This window comes from Schistocerca gregaria, chromosome X (assembly GCF_023897955.1).
Source record: "Schistocerca gregaria isolate iqSchGreg1 chromosome X, iqSchGreg1.2, whole genome shotgun sequence".
Taxonomy (NCBI): Eukaryota; Metazoa; Arthropoda; class Insecta; order Orthoptera; family Acrididae; genus Schistocerca; species Schistocerca gregaria.
The window spans coordinates 644,330,437-644,352,130 of NC_064931.1; the positions used below are offsets into that span (position 1 = coordinate 644,330,437).

The 21,694-nt window shown below is 41.1% G+C and overlaps 1 protein-coding gene across 2 annotated transcripts in view; it reads left to right on the forward strand.

The window, feature by feature from the left end:
• LOC126298978 (gamma-tubulin complex component 3-like) overlaps nucleotides 1-21,694 on the forward strand; it is a 218,439-nt gene that overhangs the window by 29,997 nt on the left and 166,748 nt on the right. For both annotated transcript variants that reach the window (XM_049990600.1, XM_049990601.1), the window contains exons 4-5: nucleotides 4,630-4,735; nucleotides 13,308-13,430. In XM_049990600.1, coding sequence (XP_049846557.1) covers nucleotides 4,630-4,735; nucleotides 13,308-13,430 — 229 coding nt within the window. The remainder of the gene's footprint in view (nucleotides 1-4,629; nucleotides 4,736-13,307; nucleotides 13,431-21,694) is intronic.

Sequence of the window (21,694 nt, forward strand, 5' to 3'; positions counted from 1 at the left end):
CTTCCTACAGAATAGTGGCAAGTTTAGGTAACAATGATAAGAGATGGATACCAATCGTGCACCCTCCTCTCCAAAGAAGATCACAAAGCCTTATTAATATCTGGTGACTGTGATGCCTAGGGGAGATGTTAAAATTCATCCTTGTCCTCACAAAACCAGTCCTGTGGAATGAGAGCTGTGTGAACAGGGGCCATGTCATCTCAGAACACAGCACACCATTAGGGAACAAACACTGTACTATGGGATGGACCTGATCAGCCAAACCTGTCACATAGTCCTTGGCAGTATTGTGACCTCGTAGAGTAACCATGGTGCCCTTGGTATACCATATTACAGCTACTGGAACTGTCACTGAACGCCCACCATGTTTCATTCTTGGGACTTAAACTTGCCCAGAAATTGGAAACGGTGTAACACAAGATTTGTCTGACCAAATGGCTTTCTTCCATTGCTACACTTAGCTATGACTTAATACACGTGGAACTACACAGGACACTGTTCTGACATTGATTGATATTTGAAACATATTGAGGACACTGCTCAGAGACTGTTTGTGATCAACCTACAGTCTTGGCTGTGCATTTTTGTTCACGTAGGCATTTCTCGCAGTGTTTACATAATTTTATCCAGCCCTCTCCCCCTCCCCCCTTTCCTAAATTTTGTTACTTGCCCATTGTTTCATACTGGTGTGTTGATTAACAATGCCCAAGAGGGAATGATAGTTAATTTACGCTGAAACAAGTGTTTGTTTCAAATTAAACAGAAAGCCTGATACAGGTAAATGATTTCTTTCAAGAATTTTAAGGCCACAGTACATCAACACATAAATACTAGTGATAAATAATCATAGTTGTATGTAGCGAGTGTGTTCAACATTAGATGAAATTATTATTTTGATTCTGTGGTGTACTGTTATTTACCACAGAATCCACATGACTTTCCTATAACTTTCAGTATTTCCGTACAGCCTGCAGAAGAAATAATCATTTGGGATTAATTCTGCTCTTTTTATCCCATGTTTGCACAGTAGAAATATCCCCTCCCCCCCCCCCTCCATCTTGACCCCACCCCTGCCCACCAACATACATACACCACAGATACAAAGGAGGATGCTATGGATTTCTTTTTTAGACAAATTTTTAAAAAAATCATATGTTTATGAGATTTTGTAAAATAATTCTGTTAATTTTGCCACACACTTAAGACTAATCACTGTTCATATTTCATACAGAAGAAATGCAAAAAGTATCTACATCCCCTTCATCCAAATCATAAAGCAGAACCCATCTGGTGCCATGCTCATTCACTGCTTACATCACTATACCTCTTCCCATAGCTAAAATACAAATAAGTATCTAAGTGCAGGATACAACAAAAAAACAGTGTGCTCTTGCAGTTCATTGTTTTGGATATTTTGGAAAGAATGAAGAAATGAGTGAAAGTAGTTTGTCTGTGGGGCCACTCATACAAGTTGTGCTTCCACTCCCTGAAGCTTTGCTGTGCATCTGTTCCTAACTTGTGCAGTGTCCTTTATGCATGGCAATGAGCAAGGATCCCAGTTGACAGTAATTGGAGATTTGTAACTTTTTGGTGTCCCAATCGCATTTTGCCAATGTATTCACATTGTGTGATCATTCTACGAACAGCATGTGCCATGACCAGGTTCTATGATCTAAAGATGCCTTCACAGGCAAAACACATCACTGAAATTTGAAAATAAAAACCTTCACAACCAAGACTGTATTTTTATCTCAAATTGTGTATTGATTTATATTTTTTGCTGAATATAACTTTTAAATGGAACTAAACAATTGCTTAATAAAATTTGTTTACTCTTTAAAATAGTTTAAAGCTATTATAGGCAGTGTAAAATATTCAAGGAAAATGTAACACCTATCAGAAAGCATAGAATCATTAGGAACAGTGTTAATGACATAACTGATGACAAAGCAAAACTCAGGTCTTCAGGCCAAAAAATAATCAGCAGAGGAATAGACATTAATTTGCCCCTTTTGAACCATGGCACAGAATAAAAGGATGAATACAGCTTAGGAAAACCTTGTACTTAGAGAAAAAGCTGTCTGTTCTTCTGAAAGAAACAAATGGGTATTTGAAACTTCTTGGCAGATTAAAACTGTGTGCCCGACCGAGACTCGAACTCGGGACCTTTGCCTTTCGCGGGCAAGTGCTCTACCAACTGAGCTACCGAAGCACGACTCACGTCCGGTACTCACAGCTTTACTTCTGCCAGTATCCGTCTCCTACCTTCCAAACTTTACAGAAGCTCTTCTGCGAAACTTGCAGAACTAGCACTCCTGAAAGAAAGGATATTGCGGAGACATGGCTTAGCCCCAGCCTGGGGGATGTTTCCAGAATGAGATTTTCACTCTGCAGTGGAGTGTGCGCTGATATGAAACTTCCTGGCAGATTAAAACTGTGTGCCCGACCGAGACTCGAACTCGGGACCTTTGCCTTTCGCGGGCAAGTGCTCTACCAACTGAGCTACCGAAGCACGACTCACGTCCGGTACTCACAGCTTTACTTCTGCCAGTATCCGTCTCCTACCTTCCAAACTTTACAGAAGCTCTTCTGCGAAACTTCATATCAGCGCACACTCCGCTGCAGAGTGAAAATCTGATTCTGGAAACATCCCCCAGGCTGTGGCTAAGCCATGTCTCCGCAATATCCTTTCTTTCAGGAGTGCTAGTTCTGCAAGTTTCGCAGAAGAGCTTCTGTAAAGTTTGGAAGGTAGGAGACGGATACTGGCAGAAGTAAAGCTGTGAGTACCGGACGTGAGTCATGCTTCGGTAGCTCAGTTGGTAGAGCACTTGCCCGCGAAAGGCAAAGGTCCCGAGTTCGAGTCTCGGTCGGGCACACAGTTTTAATCTGCCAGGAAGTTTCATATCAGCGCACACTCCGCTGCAGAGTGAAAATCTGATTCTGGAAACATCCCCCAGGCTGTGGCTAAGCCATGTCTCCGCAATATCCTTTCTTTCAGGAGTGCTAGTTCTGCAAGTTTCGCAGAAGAGCTTCTGTAAAGTTTGGAAGGTAGGAGACGGATACTGGCAGAAGTAAAGCTGTGAGTACCGGACGTGAGTCGTGCTTCGGTAGCTCAGTTGGTAGAGCACTTGCCCGCGAAAGGCAAAGGTCCCGAGTTCGAGTCTCGGTCGGGCACACAGTTTTAATCTGCCAGGAAGTTTCATATCAGCGCACACTCCGCTGCAGAGTGAAAATCTCATTCTGGAAATGGGTATTTCATTACATTGATGAAATGGAGTGTCTACATGTGTGTTTTTCTTTTCCTTTATGAAGAAATTCGGTGTGTAAGAGTCTTTTCATTGTGCCTGTCTGCAACTAAACATGTCATCTTTATGATGAGTAGCAATCTATCCTTTTCATAATATTGTCAGCAGATGATGAGATCTTTATCTAAGACAGGTGAAACTTTGGAACAAAGAACTTCATATGTATGGCAGACACTAATTGTAGGGTACATGAGTCTATGGGGGAAAGAGAACTGCATGTCAAATTATCAGTGTAAAAAGGAAGAGTAAAGAATGGTGAACTGACATTTGAACAAAACACTAAAGCAGTTGAAACTTCGTGGCAGATTAAAACTGTGTGCCAGACCGAGACTCGAACTCGGGACCTTTGCCTTTCGCGGGCAAGTGGTCTACCAGGAGAGCTTCTGTTAAGTTTGGAAGGTAGGAGACAGGGTACTGGCAGTAGTAAAGCTGTGAGGACGGGGCATGAGTCGTGCTTGGGTAGCTCAGTCTGTAGAGCACTTGCCCGCGAAAGGCAAAGGTCCTGAGTTCAAGTCTTAGTCCGACACACAGTTTTAATCTGCCAGGAAGTTTCATAACAGCACACACTCTGCTGCAGAGTAAAAATCTCATTCTGGAAAGTAAATCAGTTACTTCATGTGACAGATATTAACTTGAAAATGCGATGCTTTTACGTGACTCAATTATCATACAATGGAAACTTTGTATCTTGGCTTGGAAGGAGAAAAACCTAAATAAAATTTTCAGTGTCATTTGAATTTGGTAAAAATCAATTTGACATCAAACAAAAATATGAGGAATCTAACACCGTTAAGGAAAGCTGTGAAACAAGATTGCTTTCCAGAACATTTCCTCACACCATAAATTCTGTTTTTATATTCTTAAGATTACTTGTCAGGTCATAAGACATTGATAATCCTCGTAGGTTACTCTTCTGCTATTAACTATGTATATGGTCTTATTGTCTTTTACGAGTATCACATACTCAAGTTGCTTAGTTGACAAGTCATAGATTACCAACATGAAGGTAAACAGTGAAACCATGCATGTGAACTATCAAATGATATATTATTTATGCCCAGAGCATGATGCCCACCAAGTACCACACAGAATAAGTTAGCTCTGACAAAACTATTTATACTTGTAACACAGCATACAATACTGAGCATTGTGTGTACACCCTGTTCCTAATATAATATGTTGGGTTGAAACAATTTTTAAGACTCCAACAGGTAGATAAATTTCTGTTGTTCTCATACATGTCCCAGGTGTTACTTTTTTTTGTTGGATAGCAGATACTGTTATCATATATACTGCATAAAATTTGTCTTTGTTTGATTTGCAGGCTTCAGCAACACCAGTTACAAGAAGAGGAGATATTCCATCTATTTCATCTACTTTTGAAGGCACCCCATCTCTACCATCTACTTCCGCTTCTAGCAGTTTATTAGGTAGGCTCTGATACTTTGAATTATTGTTTGTACTACATTTATTCATGATCCACAGTATAAAAAGTAAAATCATTTTATTACGAGAATTCCATTTCCTATTTAATGTCAAGTCCACTTCATCTTCTTCTGAAAAGGTTCATTAATCTCATAAAATAATATTTATGCCTTTTTTTTTTAGTAGTCATAAATTATGACTTGCGTATATTGTATTTGTATTCTGTTTCATAGTTCTGTTACTGAATTCAGTAAATTTTGTTCTTTAACACTGCTCATTTACTCAAGATTTCTTAAAATTTTATTTATAATAGTACTTTCCTCCAGCCTACTCCTGGCCCTCAATTTCAGGTTTTGACTTGATATCTTATGTATTCTGGTCCAAATTCCTGTTAAGTTTCCCCATTATGTTCATTAAAACATTCCTAAATTTTGTGCTCATCCACTCCTTTCTCCTGTCTTCCCCATATGATGGGTGCTCTGTTAAATTGCTGAAGAGTATTGCTGTAGTTTTCCTACCAATTCATTTGTTGCTTATTACAAAACATTAAAATGATCATATTCTCTTTCTGTTGTCTAATGAAGAAAAGCCTTATAGTCTGACATTTTTTCTGTTTCATTTGTAAGTCAACTACATCAGTGATTTGTTTTGATATTAGCTCCTGGTTTTATTTTTCATTGGTTGCACTGAACCATTAAGAACAGTAATTATGTAGGTCATTGTTTTCATTATTTTTTATCCATCATTGTCTGGATTTCAGTTACAGTTTTAATTCTCTCAGAATTTTCAGAATTAGTGAAAATATCCTAATGATAAACTTAGTAAAATCAGGAATTATCTGTTACTGTTTGAACACATACATTTTATGTAACCTCATTAATAAAGGAGTGGCAGAAATAGCCCTATGCAGAGCAAGGGGTGATAAAAGAAGCAGCAAGTGTAGGACTGGATACCTGCAATGTTTAAACATGATATTTCAGGCCAGTATTAGGTCTTCAGGAAGGGGAGAGCTACCTCTGAGAACTCTCAATGTGCACCCATTGACGTGCATCGACTGTTGAATTTTCTATTAAGAGATAGTATTTGCTCTGAGAGTCTACACCATTTACAGCCAGTAACCTGTTGGAGATGATGACCTTGGCACTTCCTTAGTCATGTGGTTGACTTTGATTCTTCCTTCCAGAAGCAGTACTTCAGAATTTCACTGTTGGGAAGTTGCTCTGTAGTATGCATTCAGTTCTTGTCAGACATCAAACCTCAATTTACATTAATCACTTTTATTATTCACCTCCCTTTCATACCTTCCTCTGTCCTATCCCTCTTTCATTTCTGTCATAGCTCCCCCAGTTCTTCGTATTTATTTTTCACTTCTCTTTTGCGTGTTTGCATGTTTTCATTACATATTTTGTGTATTTGGGATTACACATTACCAGTTTCAGCAAATCATTGCCATCGACAAATGTGGTGTGGATATTTACAGACTGTTTCATCCAAAGCAAAAAAAAAGGTTGTTCTTTATATATGGAAAAGCATCTATACAGAGGTAAAAATTTTATTAAAGTGAAGGTACAATTCACAGCATAATATAGAGCACTGAAACTGAAACTCGTTAGTGTAACCTTAAAATATGATACTGGAAGGTTAGAGATTGATGGTGGAAAGTGGGGAAGGACCAGGAGGTAGAGGGGGAGTTCACCAAGGAGCTAAATGAAACATTCAGTGGCGAGTATTGCACTGTACATGGTTACCCTTTTCTCTCATATGGCAGTTACAATAATTAAAATTGAAGCAATGATTCAGTATAAAAATTGATAACCATTAACATAAAAAAGTAGTGCAGATTTGTTGTTGAAATATGAGAAGTGTAAAGAAAAATTTGTTAATAATTTTAAACATAATTGCATTTCAGTAGATAATTGCACTATTGAATAGGGGAGATACTGTAATGGAAGGCTGTAATGTTAACAGTAGATTAAATTACAGATTAGTAGTATTGTGTATTACGAAGGGATCATATAGTTAAAAAGAAGCAGTAGGGGGAATTTATTTAGAAAATGTAATTGTAAGTGTAAAATGAGTGGTGATCCAGGTACATTAAGAGTATAGAGTAAACATAACTTTTTTAAACAATAATAAAAATTTGTGTGAATGAAGTAGTTGTGAAACACTGCCGGCTCTTTATGCACACAAAGCAATGAGTGCTGTTGCCAGTGGATCTCAAGATGATGCCATGTTTCTAGATTTCCAGAAAGCTTGTAACACCATTCTTCACAAGCACCATTTAATCAAATTGTATGCATATGGAATATTGTACCAATTGGGCAGCTAGATTTGTGATTTCCTGTTATGAATGTGGCAGTTTAGAGGAAATGACAGAAAATCAGTAAGTGAAACAGAAGTGATATCTGACATTTACTAAGGAATTATTACAGGCCCTCTGTTGTTCCTAATCTATATAAATGATGTAGAAAACAATCTGAGCAGTCCCCTTCTAGTGATTGCGGGTATTGCTGTTAGTTTTTATCTTATGAAGACTTCATAAGATAAAAACTAATTGCAAAATTCTATAGACATGGTACATCTACATGATTACTCTGCAATTCACATTTAAGTGCTTGGCAGAGGGTTCATCGAACCACAATCATACTATCTCTCTACCATTCCACTCCCAAACAGTGCACAGGTAAAACGAACACCTAAACCTTTCTGTTCGAGCTCTGATTTCTCTTATTTTATTTTGACGATCATTCCTACCTATGTAGGTTGGGCTCAACAAAATATTTTCTCATTTGGAAGAGAAAGTTGGTGACTGAAATTCCGTAAATAGATCTCGCTGCAACGAAAAAGTCTTCGCTTTAATGATTTCCGTCCCAACTCACGTATTGTATCTGCCACACTCTCTCCACTATTACATGATAATACAAAACAAGCTGCCCTTTTTTGCACCCTGTCAATGTCCTCCGTCAATCCCACCTGGTAAGGATCCCACACTGCGCAGCAATATTCTAACGGAGTGTAGTGTAAGCTGTCTCTTTAATGGACTTGTTGCATCTTCCAAGTGTCCCGCCAATGAAACACAACCTTTGGCTCGCCTTCCCCACAATGTTATCTATGTGGTCTTTCCAACTGAAGTTGTTCGTAATTTTAACAATCAGGTATTTAGTTGAACTGACAGCCTTGATAATTGTACTATTTATCAAGTAATTAAATTCCAACGTATTTCTTTTGGAACTCATGTGGATCACCTCACACTTTTCGTTATTTAGCGTCAACTGCCACTTGCCACACTATACAGCAATCTTTTCTAAATCGCTTTGCAACTGATACTGGTCTTCGGATGACCTTACTAGATGGTAAATTACAGCATCATCTGTGAACAACCTAAGAGAACTGCTCAGATTGTCACCCAGGTTATTTATATAGATCAGGAACAGCAGAGGTCCCAGGACGCTTCCCTGGCGAACACCTGATATCATTTGAATTTTACTCGATGATTTGCTGTTTATTACTACGAACTGTGACCTTTCTGACAGGAAATCACGAATCCAGTCACATAACTGAGACGATACCCCATAGGCTCGCAGCTTGATTAGAAGTCACTTGTGAGGAACGGTGTGAAAAGCTTACCGGAAATCTAGAAATATGGAATCAACTTGAGATCTCCTGTCGATAGCGGCCATTACTTCGTGCGAATAAAGAGCTAGCTGTGTTGCACAAGAACTATGTTTTCTGAAACCATTCTGATTATGTATCAATAGAGCATTCCCTTCAAGGTGATTCACAATGTTTGAATACAGTATATGCTCCAAAATCCTACTGCAAAACAACGTCAATGATATAGGTCTGTAGTTCGATGGATTACTCCTACTACCCTTCTTAAACACTGGTGCGACCTGCGCCATTTTTCAATCTGTAGGTACAGATCTATTGGTGAGCGAACGGTTGTATATGATTGCTAAGTAGGGAGCTATTGTATCAGTGTAATCTGAAAGGAACCTAATCGGTATACAATCTGGACCTGAAGACTTGCCCGTATCAAGCAATTTGAGTTGCTTCACAACCCCTAAGGTATCTACTTCTAAGAAACTCAGGCTAGCAGCTGTTTGTGTTTCAAATTCTGGATTATTCCATTCGTCTTCCCTGGTGAAGGAATTTCAGAAAACTGCGTTCAATAACTGCGCGTTAGCAGCACAGTTGTCGCTAACAGTACCTTCGGCACTGCGCAGCAAAGATATTGACTGCGTCTTTCCGCTTGTGTACTTTACATACGACCAGAATTTCTTCGGATTTTCTACCAAATTTCGAGACAATGTTTTGTTGTGGAACCTATTAAAGGTATCTGGCATTGAAGTCCGTGCCAAATTTCGCGCGTCTGTAAATTTTAGCCAATCTTCTGGATTTCACGTTCTTCTGAACTTCGCATGCTTTTTCTGTAGCCTCTGCGACAGCGTTCAGACCTGTTTTGTGTACCATGGGGGATCAGATCCATCTCTTAACAATTTATGAGGTATGAATCTCTCAACTGCTGTTACTACTGTAGCTTTGAATTTGAGACACATCTTGTCTACATTTGCATAGTCAGTTCGGAAGGAATGGAGATTCTCTTAGGAAGGCTTCTAGTGACACTTTATCCACTTTTTTAAATAAAATTATTTTGCATTTGTTACTGGTGGATTTGGAAGAAATGGTATTGAGCCTAGCTATGGCAACCTTGTGACCGCTAATCGCTGTATCAGTCATGATGCTCTCTATTAGCTCTGAATTGTTTGTGGCTAAGAGGTCAAGTGTGTTTTCGCAACCATTTACAATTCGTGTGGGTTCGTGGACTAACTGCTCGAAATAATTTTCGGAGAAAGCATTTAGGACAATCTCGGAAGACGTTTTCTGCCTACCACCGGTTTTGAACAAGTATTTTTGCCAACATATCGAGGGAAGGTTGAAGTCCCCACCAACTATAACCATATGAGTGGGGTATTTATTTGTTACAAGACTCAAATTTTCTCTGAACTGTTCAGCAACTATATCATCGGCATCTGGGGGTAGGTAGAAGGAGCCAATTATTAACTTAGTTCAGCTGTTAAGTATAACCTCCACCCATACCAATTCGCACGGAGTATCTACTTCGACTTCACTACAAGATAAACCACTACTGACACACATAAACACTCCACCACCAATTCTGCCTAATCTATCTTTCCTGAACTCTGTCTGAGACTTCGTAAAAATTTCTGCAGAATTTATTTCAGGCTTTAGCCAGCCTTCTGTACCTATAACAATTTCAGCTTCTGTGCTTTCTATTAGTACTTGAAGCTCAGGGACTTTCCCAGCACAACTACAACAATTTACAACTACAATTCTGACTGTTCCTTGATCCAAGCATGTCCTGTATTTGCCATGCACCCTTTGAGGTTGTAGCCCACCCCATACTTTCCCAAGGCCTTCTAACCTAAAAAAACGCCCAGTCCACACCACACAGCCTCCGCTACCTGTGTAGCCACCAGCTGAGTGTAGTGAACTCCTGACCTATTCAGCGGAATCCGAAACCCCACCACCCTATGGCGCAAGTCAAGGAATCTGCAGCCAACCCGGTCGCAGAACCATCTGAGCCTCTGATTCAGACCCTCCACCCGGCTCTGCACCAAAGGTCCGCAGTCAGTTCTGTCAATGATGCTGCAGGTGGTGAGCTCTGCCTTCATCTCGTAAGCAAGACCGGCAGCCTTCACAAAATCAGATAGCCGCTGGAATGTAGAGAGAATTTCCTCAGATCCAAAGTGACACACGTCATTAGTGTCGACATGTGCCACCACCTGCAGTTGGCTGCACCCTGTGCTCTTCATGGCATCCGGAAGGACCCTTTCCGCATCAGGAATGACTCCACTCGGAATGCACACGGAGTGCACACTGGATTTCTTCCCCTCCTTAGCCACCGTATCCCTAAGGGGCCCCATTACGCGCCTAACATTGGAGCTCCCGACTACCAGTAAGCCCACCCTCTGCAATTGCTCAGACCTTGAAGGTTGAGAATCATCCTCTGAAACAGTGCAGGCAGCTGCATCTGGCTCAGCCAGAGACAGTACCTGAAACCTGTTTGTCAGACGCACCAGGGAGGCTTTCTGATCAGCCTCCGGGGACGTCTTTTGCTACCTGCCATGCCTTGGAACGGTATTTGTTATGGTGTAAAAAGTGACTGTTAATTCTAAACAATGAAAATTACATGAGTACTAAAGGGAATCTGTTAAATTTTGGTTACATGAAAAATCACACAATTTTAAAGTTTGGTGCTTTTTCTAAATACCTAGGGATGACAATAATGAACAAATTTAAACTGTAACTATCACATAGAAAATATTGTTGAAAAGTGAAACAAAAACAGTATTTTATTCGAAAAACACTTAGAAGATGGAACAAATTTACCAGAGGCTGTGTACACTATGCTTGTCCAGCCTATTATGGAATATTGCTGATTTTCAAAACTCATCTGTTGCTAACTTCTAGTGTTGATTGTTATTTGTATGATCCTGCCCTGCTGCGTTTCCTTATTACTTCCTGTGCATTTTCATTGCTATCCATGAATAGTATCATTACATATAGTCCTTCGCTCCATTGTCAAATTAAAAAATGGTGTAGTTTCAAGTGCTTGTGTGTGTCACATAAAATGGTACTTAAAAATGCATGAACAGTTACAATGTTGTATATATTTTATTATACATTTAACTCACTGCCAGAGTAGGTGAGGCATTTATTTCAAATAAATATCCCTGATATTACTTCAGTGATTAACACTGCCTACCTACATTTCATATTTGGTGATTAATAACTTTTCTGTAATAAACGGCAAGTCTTTCCAAAAGTGTGAAATTGTTGTTGTTGTTGTTGTTGTTGTTGTTGTTGTTTTGTTGTTGTCTTCAGTCCTGAGACTGGTTTGATGCAGCTCTCCATGCTACTCTATCCTGTGCAAGCTGCTTCATCTCCCAGTACCTACTGCAACCTACATCCTTCTGAATCTGCTTAGTGTACTCATCTCTCGGTCTCCCTCTACGATTTTTACCCTCCATGCTGCCCTCCAATGCTAAATTTGTGATCCCTTGATGCCTCAAAACATGTCCTACCAACCGATCCCTTCTTCTAGTCAAGTTGTGCCACAAACTTCTCTTCTCCCCAATCCTATTCAATACCTCCTCATTAGTTACGTGATCTATCCACCTTATCTTCAGTATTTTTCTGTAGCACCACATTTCGAAAGCTTCTATTCTCTTCTTGTCCAAACTAGTAATTGTCCATGTTTCACTTCCATACATGGCTACACTCCAAACAAATACTTTCAGAAACGACTTCCTGATACATAAATCTATATTCGATGTTAACAAATTAAATTAAAACAAAATAACCAAAATAAAGGCAGTCTGATTGAAAATGCACAACTGTGAAACTAAATTTTTCTGATCAGTAACATTTATTTCCCTGTTGCTCTACCAATTGCATTTTAACACACTTAGATCTTTCTCTTTGATTAGAGCTGTGCTAAAGCCACCTCGTTTGTAAGTAGGATTCCTGCATCTGTTCACTACAAATTCCGACTGAGCATGATCCACTGATTTCATGCCAGCAGATACTGCAGGCCATTATATTTTGTTGGTTGTTGTCTCCTGGAGAAAGTTGTTTGAGGTGGACCCTGTCTGCTTGTACATTATTGTCTTAAAAGATGAACCCTACACTGAAAATTTGATTGTAGGTCAGGATCCTGTTGCGATACTGCACAGATCTCAAATTTCTTTAAATAGCAATGAGCAGTATCTGACATTCATTTTGTATCATCCAAAAATATTAATGTCCCCCCTCCCTATTAAACCTGTGGGGCTGCAAGCCTGAAACGTGCTTCACTCTTTCATAGTGATCATCAGGCATCAGTCAGGTTCTGCATTTGTTGGTGAAGGGAACTTGATACCAAAGACTTGGAACTCTTTCAGGTGCTGACTTGCTTTTGTCCCTCTTACTTGTGTTCTATGTACAGTGCATATATGGGTTTACTGTTGCTGTTTGTAATGGATGCTTATAGACTAAATGCATTGGGTGGGATGGTTTATAATCTCTGTGTCATCACAGCCTTCCCAGTTGCTTTCAAAAAGACAGCATGCAGGGCATTTATGAGCCCTAATTTGTGAAAATCAGTCATCGACTGATGTTGTTGTTCATGGGCAATCATTATGAGGCAGACCTTCATTGTTTTGTGTCACACAACAGCAGCTGAAAGTTAGTAAGATGTCATTTTCTTCTGAGCTATTTTCACACTCTACTTCTCATGCTGACAATCATATTCATGATAGGAGACACACGTCACACCACTAAACTGCATGAAGAATGGATGTTTACTTTTATATCTGTTACATGGGTAACTGTACACGATTTCCTGTGGTCAAAATAGAATTTCGAAAGATACCTTCAGATTTAAAAAACTAAACAGTTCATGTGTGCTGCAAAACCTTCCTCCTCCTTTTTGGTGGCATCCCTGTTTGTTCTGTGTGAAATTTCTGTATGTGTTTTGTTTGTAAAATTCAGTAAACAAATTTTATTTCACAGGAGCTTACCGTGCATCGAGAGCTAGAGCCATTTCATACGTCCGTGACTTGTCCGATGGAACCATTCCTCACCTTAGTGGAAGTTCAGCAGGAATGCCTGTGACATCACAATTTAGAAACCCCTGTAAGTATATGTCTGTTCATAAATGTTTCTGGATCCTTAAGTATCATAGTGGTCATATATTGACTGCTGAAGTCTTTATTTTCTGAAGTTTACCATGTTATCCTGCTTTACAACCAGACAAATAAATCTGATAATGAAAAGGAGTGGGGAGGATTTAAAGCCTGTTAATCCATATTTATGTACCATTTGCAGATTGTAATTGCTACTGCTAGGATGGGTGTAGGTCTTTCTTCAAAGCATTATCATACAGTCATTTCATTCTGCACAGAATTACATGTGATAAATTGCTCTAAATATATTTGACTGCAAAAAAATGCAGAGCTTTGGTGAGCAGCGTCAGAATAAAACCTTTTTCTGGCAGTGCCATACATTCCTTTCTAATCTTGAGACTAAAAATATTAGATAGAGAAAACCAGTTCTTAGCCCATTCTTGCAGGGAAGTAGTAGTGCACAGACTATAGGAACCACTATGCCATTGGTGTCTCACAGGTCATCAGAAAAATCTCCAGACATACCGAATAAAGACAAACAAATAAGCTGAAAATATGATGGCATTGTTTAAATCAAATCCCTGCTGTTGTAAGAAAACATCGTCTTTATAGGCTTAAGGACAGATTGTGTTAGTGAAAATTGGCAAACAGTGTGCAGTGCAGCTGAAGCAGAATGTACAGTTGGAAAAATCAGCACACTCTTAAAATAAATGTACAGTGGATTCACTCTCAGCTATATGTGTTTTAAACAAACCTTCAGTAGAAATGGTTGTATGCACAGGAGTAAAAGAGGGCCATGCAGTCTCGCATCTTTTCTGTTGTTTATATCATTATTAGGAGAACAACTGGTAGTGAATGAAAGGTTTTATTCTGCTAAAAAGTCTGTTAAATGTAACTTGACTTTGCCAAATATCAAATCATATATATGCCACTCCAGGCAGTCCATTGTGTTAACACTGACTAAAAATCCAATTAACGAGCTGTAACAGTCAAATGTATATGAAAATCTATACATCTGAAGAAAGTTGCAGCTACAAGAAGACACCTGTAGTAAAATTTCTCAAGCAAAAACTGTATGTACCTTGCCAGAAAATGCATCTGATGGTGAAAAATGAACAAGTGAAAACTAAGAGGTAAGATTTGTGTTTCTCAGTTGTGCTTATGACTGAGACCAGTTATAACTTATGCCTTTCAAAATGGGGTGCCTTGGTAGGCACCGAGAGTAGCATCATTTAAATGCTATAGAAGTGGTAATCAAATAAAGAAGGCAGCAATTATTTTGCAGTCAGATGGAAATAAGAAAGTGCTGTCAGTGACAGTTGGAGAAAGTGTATTGGATGCTTGAACTTGCCCCTACAATACACATGGGATGTAACTCTATGGAGAAAATCTGAAATGAATAGCACCACATAACGGAGGAAAAATGTACACCCACTTTATTACCTTGCAGTTCATGCAGAGTGCTTTGACAAGGGTGCAGGAAATCAATGTTGAACAATATTTCTACTCTTCCACTATAAAACTACACGAGTAAAATGTACACAACAGTTTCTCTGTCAAAGCTTTGATTTTTATTACCTTAGTCATTCCTCCCTGTGTAAGCTGGAGGCAGCAAAATACGTTAGCAATCAGAGTAGGAAGTTGTTGATAGATATGTAATAAAACCATGGAATGAGCTGCCCTTTTGGGAACATTTTCTACCTTTTCTGTCATTTATATGAGATGATACTTCTGTGCTGCTCACCAGATGATGATGATGATGATGATGATGATGATGATGATGATGATGATGATGATGATGATGATGATGATGATGATGACGATGATGATGATGATATGGAGATGGAAAAACGGTAGCACAAGCAGTTTCTTTAATGTCTTAGTTGTGTATTTTAAATGTTCTGCAAATGAAATGATCTATAATCGTCATTCCTTTTCTTGCTCACAGTAGCACTTAGTGGTAAAAATTACTCTTCAGCCTGTCTTCCGGCTTCTATATTAGACTGACATACCACACCTGTACTGCTGCACTGTAAACCAGGATCTAATAAAATTGGAATGAAACATTACTTAATAGAAGTGAGTCCAGAGTATTAGCTTATATCATCTTTTGATTTCCATCTTCACAATTATTTCACAAATTTTATACAGATTGTTGCAGTTTTTCCAGTGGCACAAGACTTCATTCCAGGCCTTTAACCCCAGCAAGAGAGTGAATCAATTTTGTCTATAATCTCCATGTTGTCTTACTCTCTTGATGAGAAATGAAACTGAGACAACAGCAGATATATTGTCTTCCAAGAGAACTCCTAATCAATGGAAATTTTGTGAAGACCAAAAATACAAATGTTACTGTAAATTATGAAACATCCAAATAACTGTGTGTTTTTGACGTGAATGTAGTATAAAAGGCCTCCTACCTACAGCATAAATCAATTGGTTAAAGACTTACTTCCTGGTGAAGCTCATTTGTACTTGATACCATTGTAAAGAATTTGTTACATTCTCTTTGTTCAATTGAACTTTTTCCTAACATGCTTATATATAGTAGTAAAAGTTTCTTTCATTCTTCAATGTATAATTCATTGAAAACTTTATAAAAATGAAATAAGCAGGGCAAGCTTAATACTTGCAGTGATCAAAAATGTGTGTAGATTGTGTCAACACACCATAAGATATGGAAATAAACATACAATACTAACATCACATGAAACAAATTAAAATATTCACCTGTTTGAAAATGTTGAGTAAGATCAAAAGAGCTTTCCAGAAATGTCATCATAGGATAATATCAACACAAGCTGATTGTCTTAGTGTAGCACTTCATATATGTTTGTTTAATGGATTAAATGGAGCATGGTAACCCATTGTTTGGTTCTCTTCATCAGTATTTATGAATAGGAAAAAAATTACACAAGCATGCAAATATATGATAAAACATTGATAGTGGTCTGCTTCCTGAATGTAACAATGATCATTAACATAATTCCAGTCATTCACAAAATATTTTCTTCCTGCCATGTAAGGCAAAATCCCTGCTAATCATATTTATTACATTATCCAAGGAAATTTATGCAAATTAGAACATTAACATTAAATAATGAGCACTCTTTCATGAGAGATGAAGATAGTCATCTTTGATCTACAGAACACCTTGTAAAGTAAAGTCAAAATCATCACCAAAACACACTTACGCAATTGTAAACAAGAGTCTGTGACACCTAGCATCAAGTATGCAAAACATTGTTCATTTTACCTGTAGGACTGCCTCTGGCATATGCTGTTCGCACTTCATCCCACTGGTAATTGAGACTCAACTTCCAAAGAGCTCACTGTGTGTCTAGCTACTGTCTGCAGTATTTCACAACAGTTTCCTCACCATTAAGCTGTTCACTGTTTATATATTTATTTAATTTAGAATTTTACAATTTTGCATGTGTATCTTATTGTTCACTCTGGCACAGTTCAGCACAATCTGCATTGCTGCTGCACTACTGATATTCACTTTTGTAAGTACTTGCACTTCATTGCCATCATGCTTATCCAGCACTGAAATCAATCATTCTACCAGAATTGTTCATTATCATTTCCTCAGTATGCACCCCCTCAGGGGGCTCAGCATTTAGTTGCTGGGTATGGGCTTGGCGACCCCAGGGTCCCTGAGCTGGGGACTGGGAAGCACCACCAGTCCTCAATACCGTAAGCTCTGAGCATGCTTAAAAGACCACCGTATGGCGTGACCGTGAAACATTGTACAGTACAAAGCCTGGGGATCTTGGCTTAACTGCCTGGGTCGCGAGGATGATATAAACCTCTATAAAAAAAAAAAAAAAAAAAAAACACCTCCATCTCAAGGTGTGCTGCACACCGAGGAGACGCATGGGTGTTGAGGTGCAACCTCTGGGGAACCTGCCGCAACCCCTCCCTCCCTCCCCCCCCCCCCCCCCCCCCCACCTTTCTGTCTGGGTGGGCATTCCTTCCCCTACCATGAAACGAAGTACAAATAGTGCGCAAGCACAAGTCTCTAAGAAAGGAAAGTTCAATGCTTTACAGTATCAACCCCAATTCCCTTCCCTGTCCTCGATTTCTGGTTTGCAGACAAACAGATGGGGACTCATTTCTGGCCACAAAGCCTCAGTTTTTTGTGGAAAATTTAGAGGAAAAGTTTGGAGAAGATGAGGGCATGTCTAAAATAAGGTCTGGAGCAGTCATACAGACAGCATCCCCAGCATAGTCACGGGCATTGCTTGCTTGTGACAAGCTCGGTGACGTTGCAGTCTCCATTACGCCTCATAAGAGCCTCAATATGGTTCAGGGACTTATTTTTCTTTGTGACCTGTTGTTGCAGTCTGATGATGAGCTCCGTGCAAATCTGGAATGCCGCAGTGTCCACTTTGTACGACGTTTCTTCAGGGGACCTAAAGATAGTAGGGTTGCCGCCAGCACCTTCATTTGGGCTTTTGAGGGTGACACCCTGCCCGAGAAGGTCAAGGTGATGATATATCGATATGATGTTAAGCCTTACGTCCCTCCTCCCATGCGCTGCTTTAAGTGCTGGAGGTTTGGGCATATGTCATCGAGATATGTCACCAACCCTACCTGTCGGGGTTTTGGACATACCCCCCACCCCAACGTCCTGTGTTTGCCACCTCCTGTTTGTGTCAACTGCGGACAGAAACATTCACCTTGCTTGTCAGACTGCGCAGTTTATCAAAAAGAACAGAAGATTACGGAGTATAAGACCTTGGGCAGGCTCACTTACACAGAGGCTAAACACAAGTACAACCGACTTCAACCTATGCGCATTTCCTCGACGTTTGCTGCAGTGGCTTCGATGTCACAATCCCTGGCGACGAGCCCCCAAGCTCGGCCGCTTTTTGTGGGCATTCCAGCCCTGCCGTCTAATCCTGCACCCCCCCCCCCCCCCCCTCCCCACAGGTGGTTGGGGAACACCCTCTTCTGTTTCCCCATTGTTATCAACATCAGGAGTAACAACCAGTCCTTCTTTAAGGGCTTCAGTCCCCACCTCTGAGCTGGAGAAGTGCCTGTCTCCTCTGGCTCTCCTCGCACAGAAGGTATCCCTTGGTGCCCTCCCTTCTATGGTTACTGCCCCTCCAGATTTCAGCCAGTGGCTGAAAAAGCCACCACCTGAGGGCTGTAGGGCTTCCAGGTCTTCCTCGGTCCATGAGACTGGGTCAGAAAAGCCCACCCAGCCTGATAAACCAAAGAACAAATGGGACCCTACCAAAAAGAAGAAAAAGCAAAAGGTAAGAACATAGAGACAGATAAGGAGATCACCACTGCACCTGAAGATGATGTGGAGCATCTAGCATCCCCTCAGGCGCTAGGTGTTCCTCGACACGCAGCTTCTATGGAAGTTCATCAGGCTACTACGCAATCAGTGATGGCGAGCGCTTCTAAGGCGTAACAAGGTTCTTTCATGTCTTCACAGTTGGGTACTATTATCCTTCAATGGAATTTCCGTGGTTTTTTCCACCACCTTGCTGAGTTGAAACAGCTTGTGCGCTGCTTCCCTGCCACTTGTCTGGCCCTACAGGAAACTTGGTTTCCTGATAGGCAGACCCCCTCCCTCCGTGGCTACTGGGGTTACTATAAGAACCGTGTAGAATATGACAGGGTATCTGGTGGTGTCTGTGTGTATGTTCTTGCCACTGTTCCTAGTGACCCAGTGCCACTTCACACAGCTCTCCAGGCTGTGGCTGTTAGCATCCAGGCAGGAATGGAGCTTACTATCTGTTTCCTCTACCTTCCCCTGGATGAGGTTGTCCGTCTTGCCAACCTAGCTGCCTTGTTTGCCCAGCTCCCCCCGCCATTGCTCCTTTTGGGAGACTTTAATGCCCACCACCCTTTATGGGGTGGGGCCCAGATCTTGGGCCAGGGTAGGAACATTGAGGCTCTCTTGTCACAGCAGGACATTTGCCTCCTTAACACTGGTGCTCCCACATATTTGAGCTTGACTCATGGCACATACACAGCCATTGACCTCTCTCTTAGTAGCCTAGGACTTCTTCCATACCTCAGTTGGAGGGTCCATGATGACCTCTGTGGTAGCGAACACTTCCCTATTCTAGTTTCTCTTCACTCCCAATCCCCTGACCAGCTGCCATGATGGTCTCTTCGTGGAACTGATTGGGCAGCCTACACTGCAGCCACTATTTCCATTGCTCTGCCTCCTGGTGACATTGCTTTGACAGTGGACGAGGTCACTATGGCCATTGTTTCTGCTGCCAAGGAAACTGTCCCCTGTTCTTCAAGTACCCTAAGGTGTCAGTCAGTCCCTTGGTGGACATCGAAAGGGTGCAAAAAAGGGCAGCTCGTTTTGTATTATCACGTTATAGGGGAGAGAGTGTGGCAGATATGATACACGAGTTGGGATGGAAGTCATTACAGCATAGACGTTTTTCGTCGCGGCGAGACCTTTTTACGAAATTTCAGTCACCAACTTTCTCTTCCGAATGCGAAAATATTTTGTTGAGCCCAACCTACATAGGTAGGAATGATCATCAAAATAAAATAAGAGAAATCAGAGCTCAAACAGAAAGGTTTAGGTGTTCGTTTTTCCCGCTCGCTGTTCGGGAGTGGAATAGTAGAGAGATAGTATGATTGTGGTTCGATGAACCCTCTGCCAAGCACTTAAATGTGAATTGCAGAGTAGTCATGTAGATGTAGACACCAGAGATTGCAAAAGCTATCCAGGACAGCCGGTGAGCCCTGCAACAACATTGGCATCATCCTTCCCTAGAGAATCTGGTTGCCTTTAAACGGCTGCAGTCCTGTGCTTGGCGGTTAATCCGGCAGAGCAAACAGGACTGCTGGGAACGAAGTGTTGCCACCATAGGTTCTCGCACCTCCCCATCTCAGGTGTGGTTGTGGGTATGGTGCATTTTTGTCTTTCACCCTCGTGCATCTGTCCCTTGCCTTTCTCTTCGGGGTACACTTTGAACTGACCCAATCGCCGTCACTGAACATCTGGCAGAGTACTTCGCTCGTATTTCCGTGACAGCAGGCTACAGTGCAGAATTTCACACCATTAAAGAGCAGGCTGAGCGTACGCAGTTGTCATTTCGCACCCACCATTGGGAATGACACAACACCCTGTTTAATGAATCGGAGTTCCAAAGTGCCCTTACAGCTTCCCCCAATACCTCTCCAGGTCCAGACTGCATTCACAACCAGTTTCTTCACCATCTCTCAGCACACTGTCAAGGTGAATTACTCATGCTGTTTAACCGCATCTGGACGGAGGGTGTTTTCCCAACTCATTGGCAGGAAAGCGTTACCATTCCCGTGCTGAAACCTGGTGCAGATCCACTGGTGGTTGATAAATATCACCCTGTCAGCCTTACCAACGTTATGTGCAAACTCCTGGAATGGATGGTGTGGCTCTTGTAGATCCTCGAAGCTCGGGGCCTCCTAGCCCAGCAACAGGGGGCTTCCATCAGAGCTGCTCAGCAATTGGCAATTTAGTCTCACTAGAGTCGGCTATTCATACAGCTTTTACTCGGCGAGAACATCCAATTGCTGTTTTCTTCGATCTCTGGAAGGCGTACAATACCACCTGGCACCATCATATCCTTCCTACACTGCATGAGTGGGGCTTATGGTGTCCACTTCAGATTTATCTACGGAATTTCCTCTCCAGTCACTTCTTTCGGGTTTTAGTTGGCACATATTTTAGCTCTGTTTATATTCATGAGAATAGTGTCCCGCAGGGCTCGGTTCTCAGTGTTCCCTTCTTTTTGGTGACGATTAATGGTCTTGCGGCTGCAGTGGGCTCATTGGTTTGTTCCTCTCTATACGCCAATGACTTTTGTCTTTATTACAGTTCCCCAAGCATCAGTGTCGCTGAACAGCGGCTGCAGGGAGCTATCTGTATGGCACATTTTTGGGCATCCAACCATGGTTTCCAGTTCTCAGCCTCTAAGATCCGAGTGACGCATTCCTGTCATCATCGAACGGTCCACCTCCATCCAGAGCTCTACCTTGCCTATGAACTCCTTCGAATTGAGGAGACACATCGCATCCTTGGCATGCTCAGCTCACTTGGAGACCGTATCTTTGTGAGCTTAAACAACGGTGCCGGTGGCACCTCAACATCCTTCGCTGCATCAGCCACACAGTTTGGGGGGCTACGTGAACAACCCTCCTACAGCTCTATAACGCCTTAGTCCAGTCCCGTCTTGACTACAGGTGCATGATGTATGGCTCAGCAGCACCTTCAACGATGCAGATCCCCAACCCAATTCTCCATTG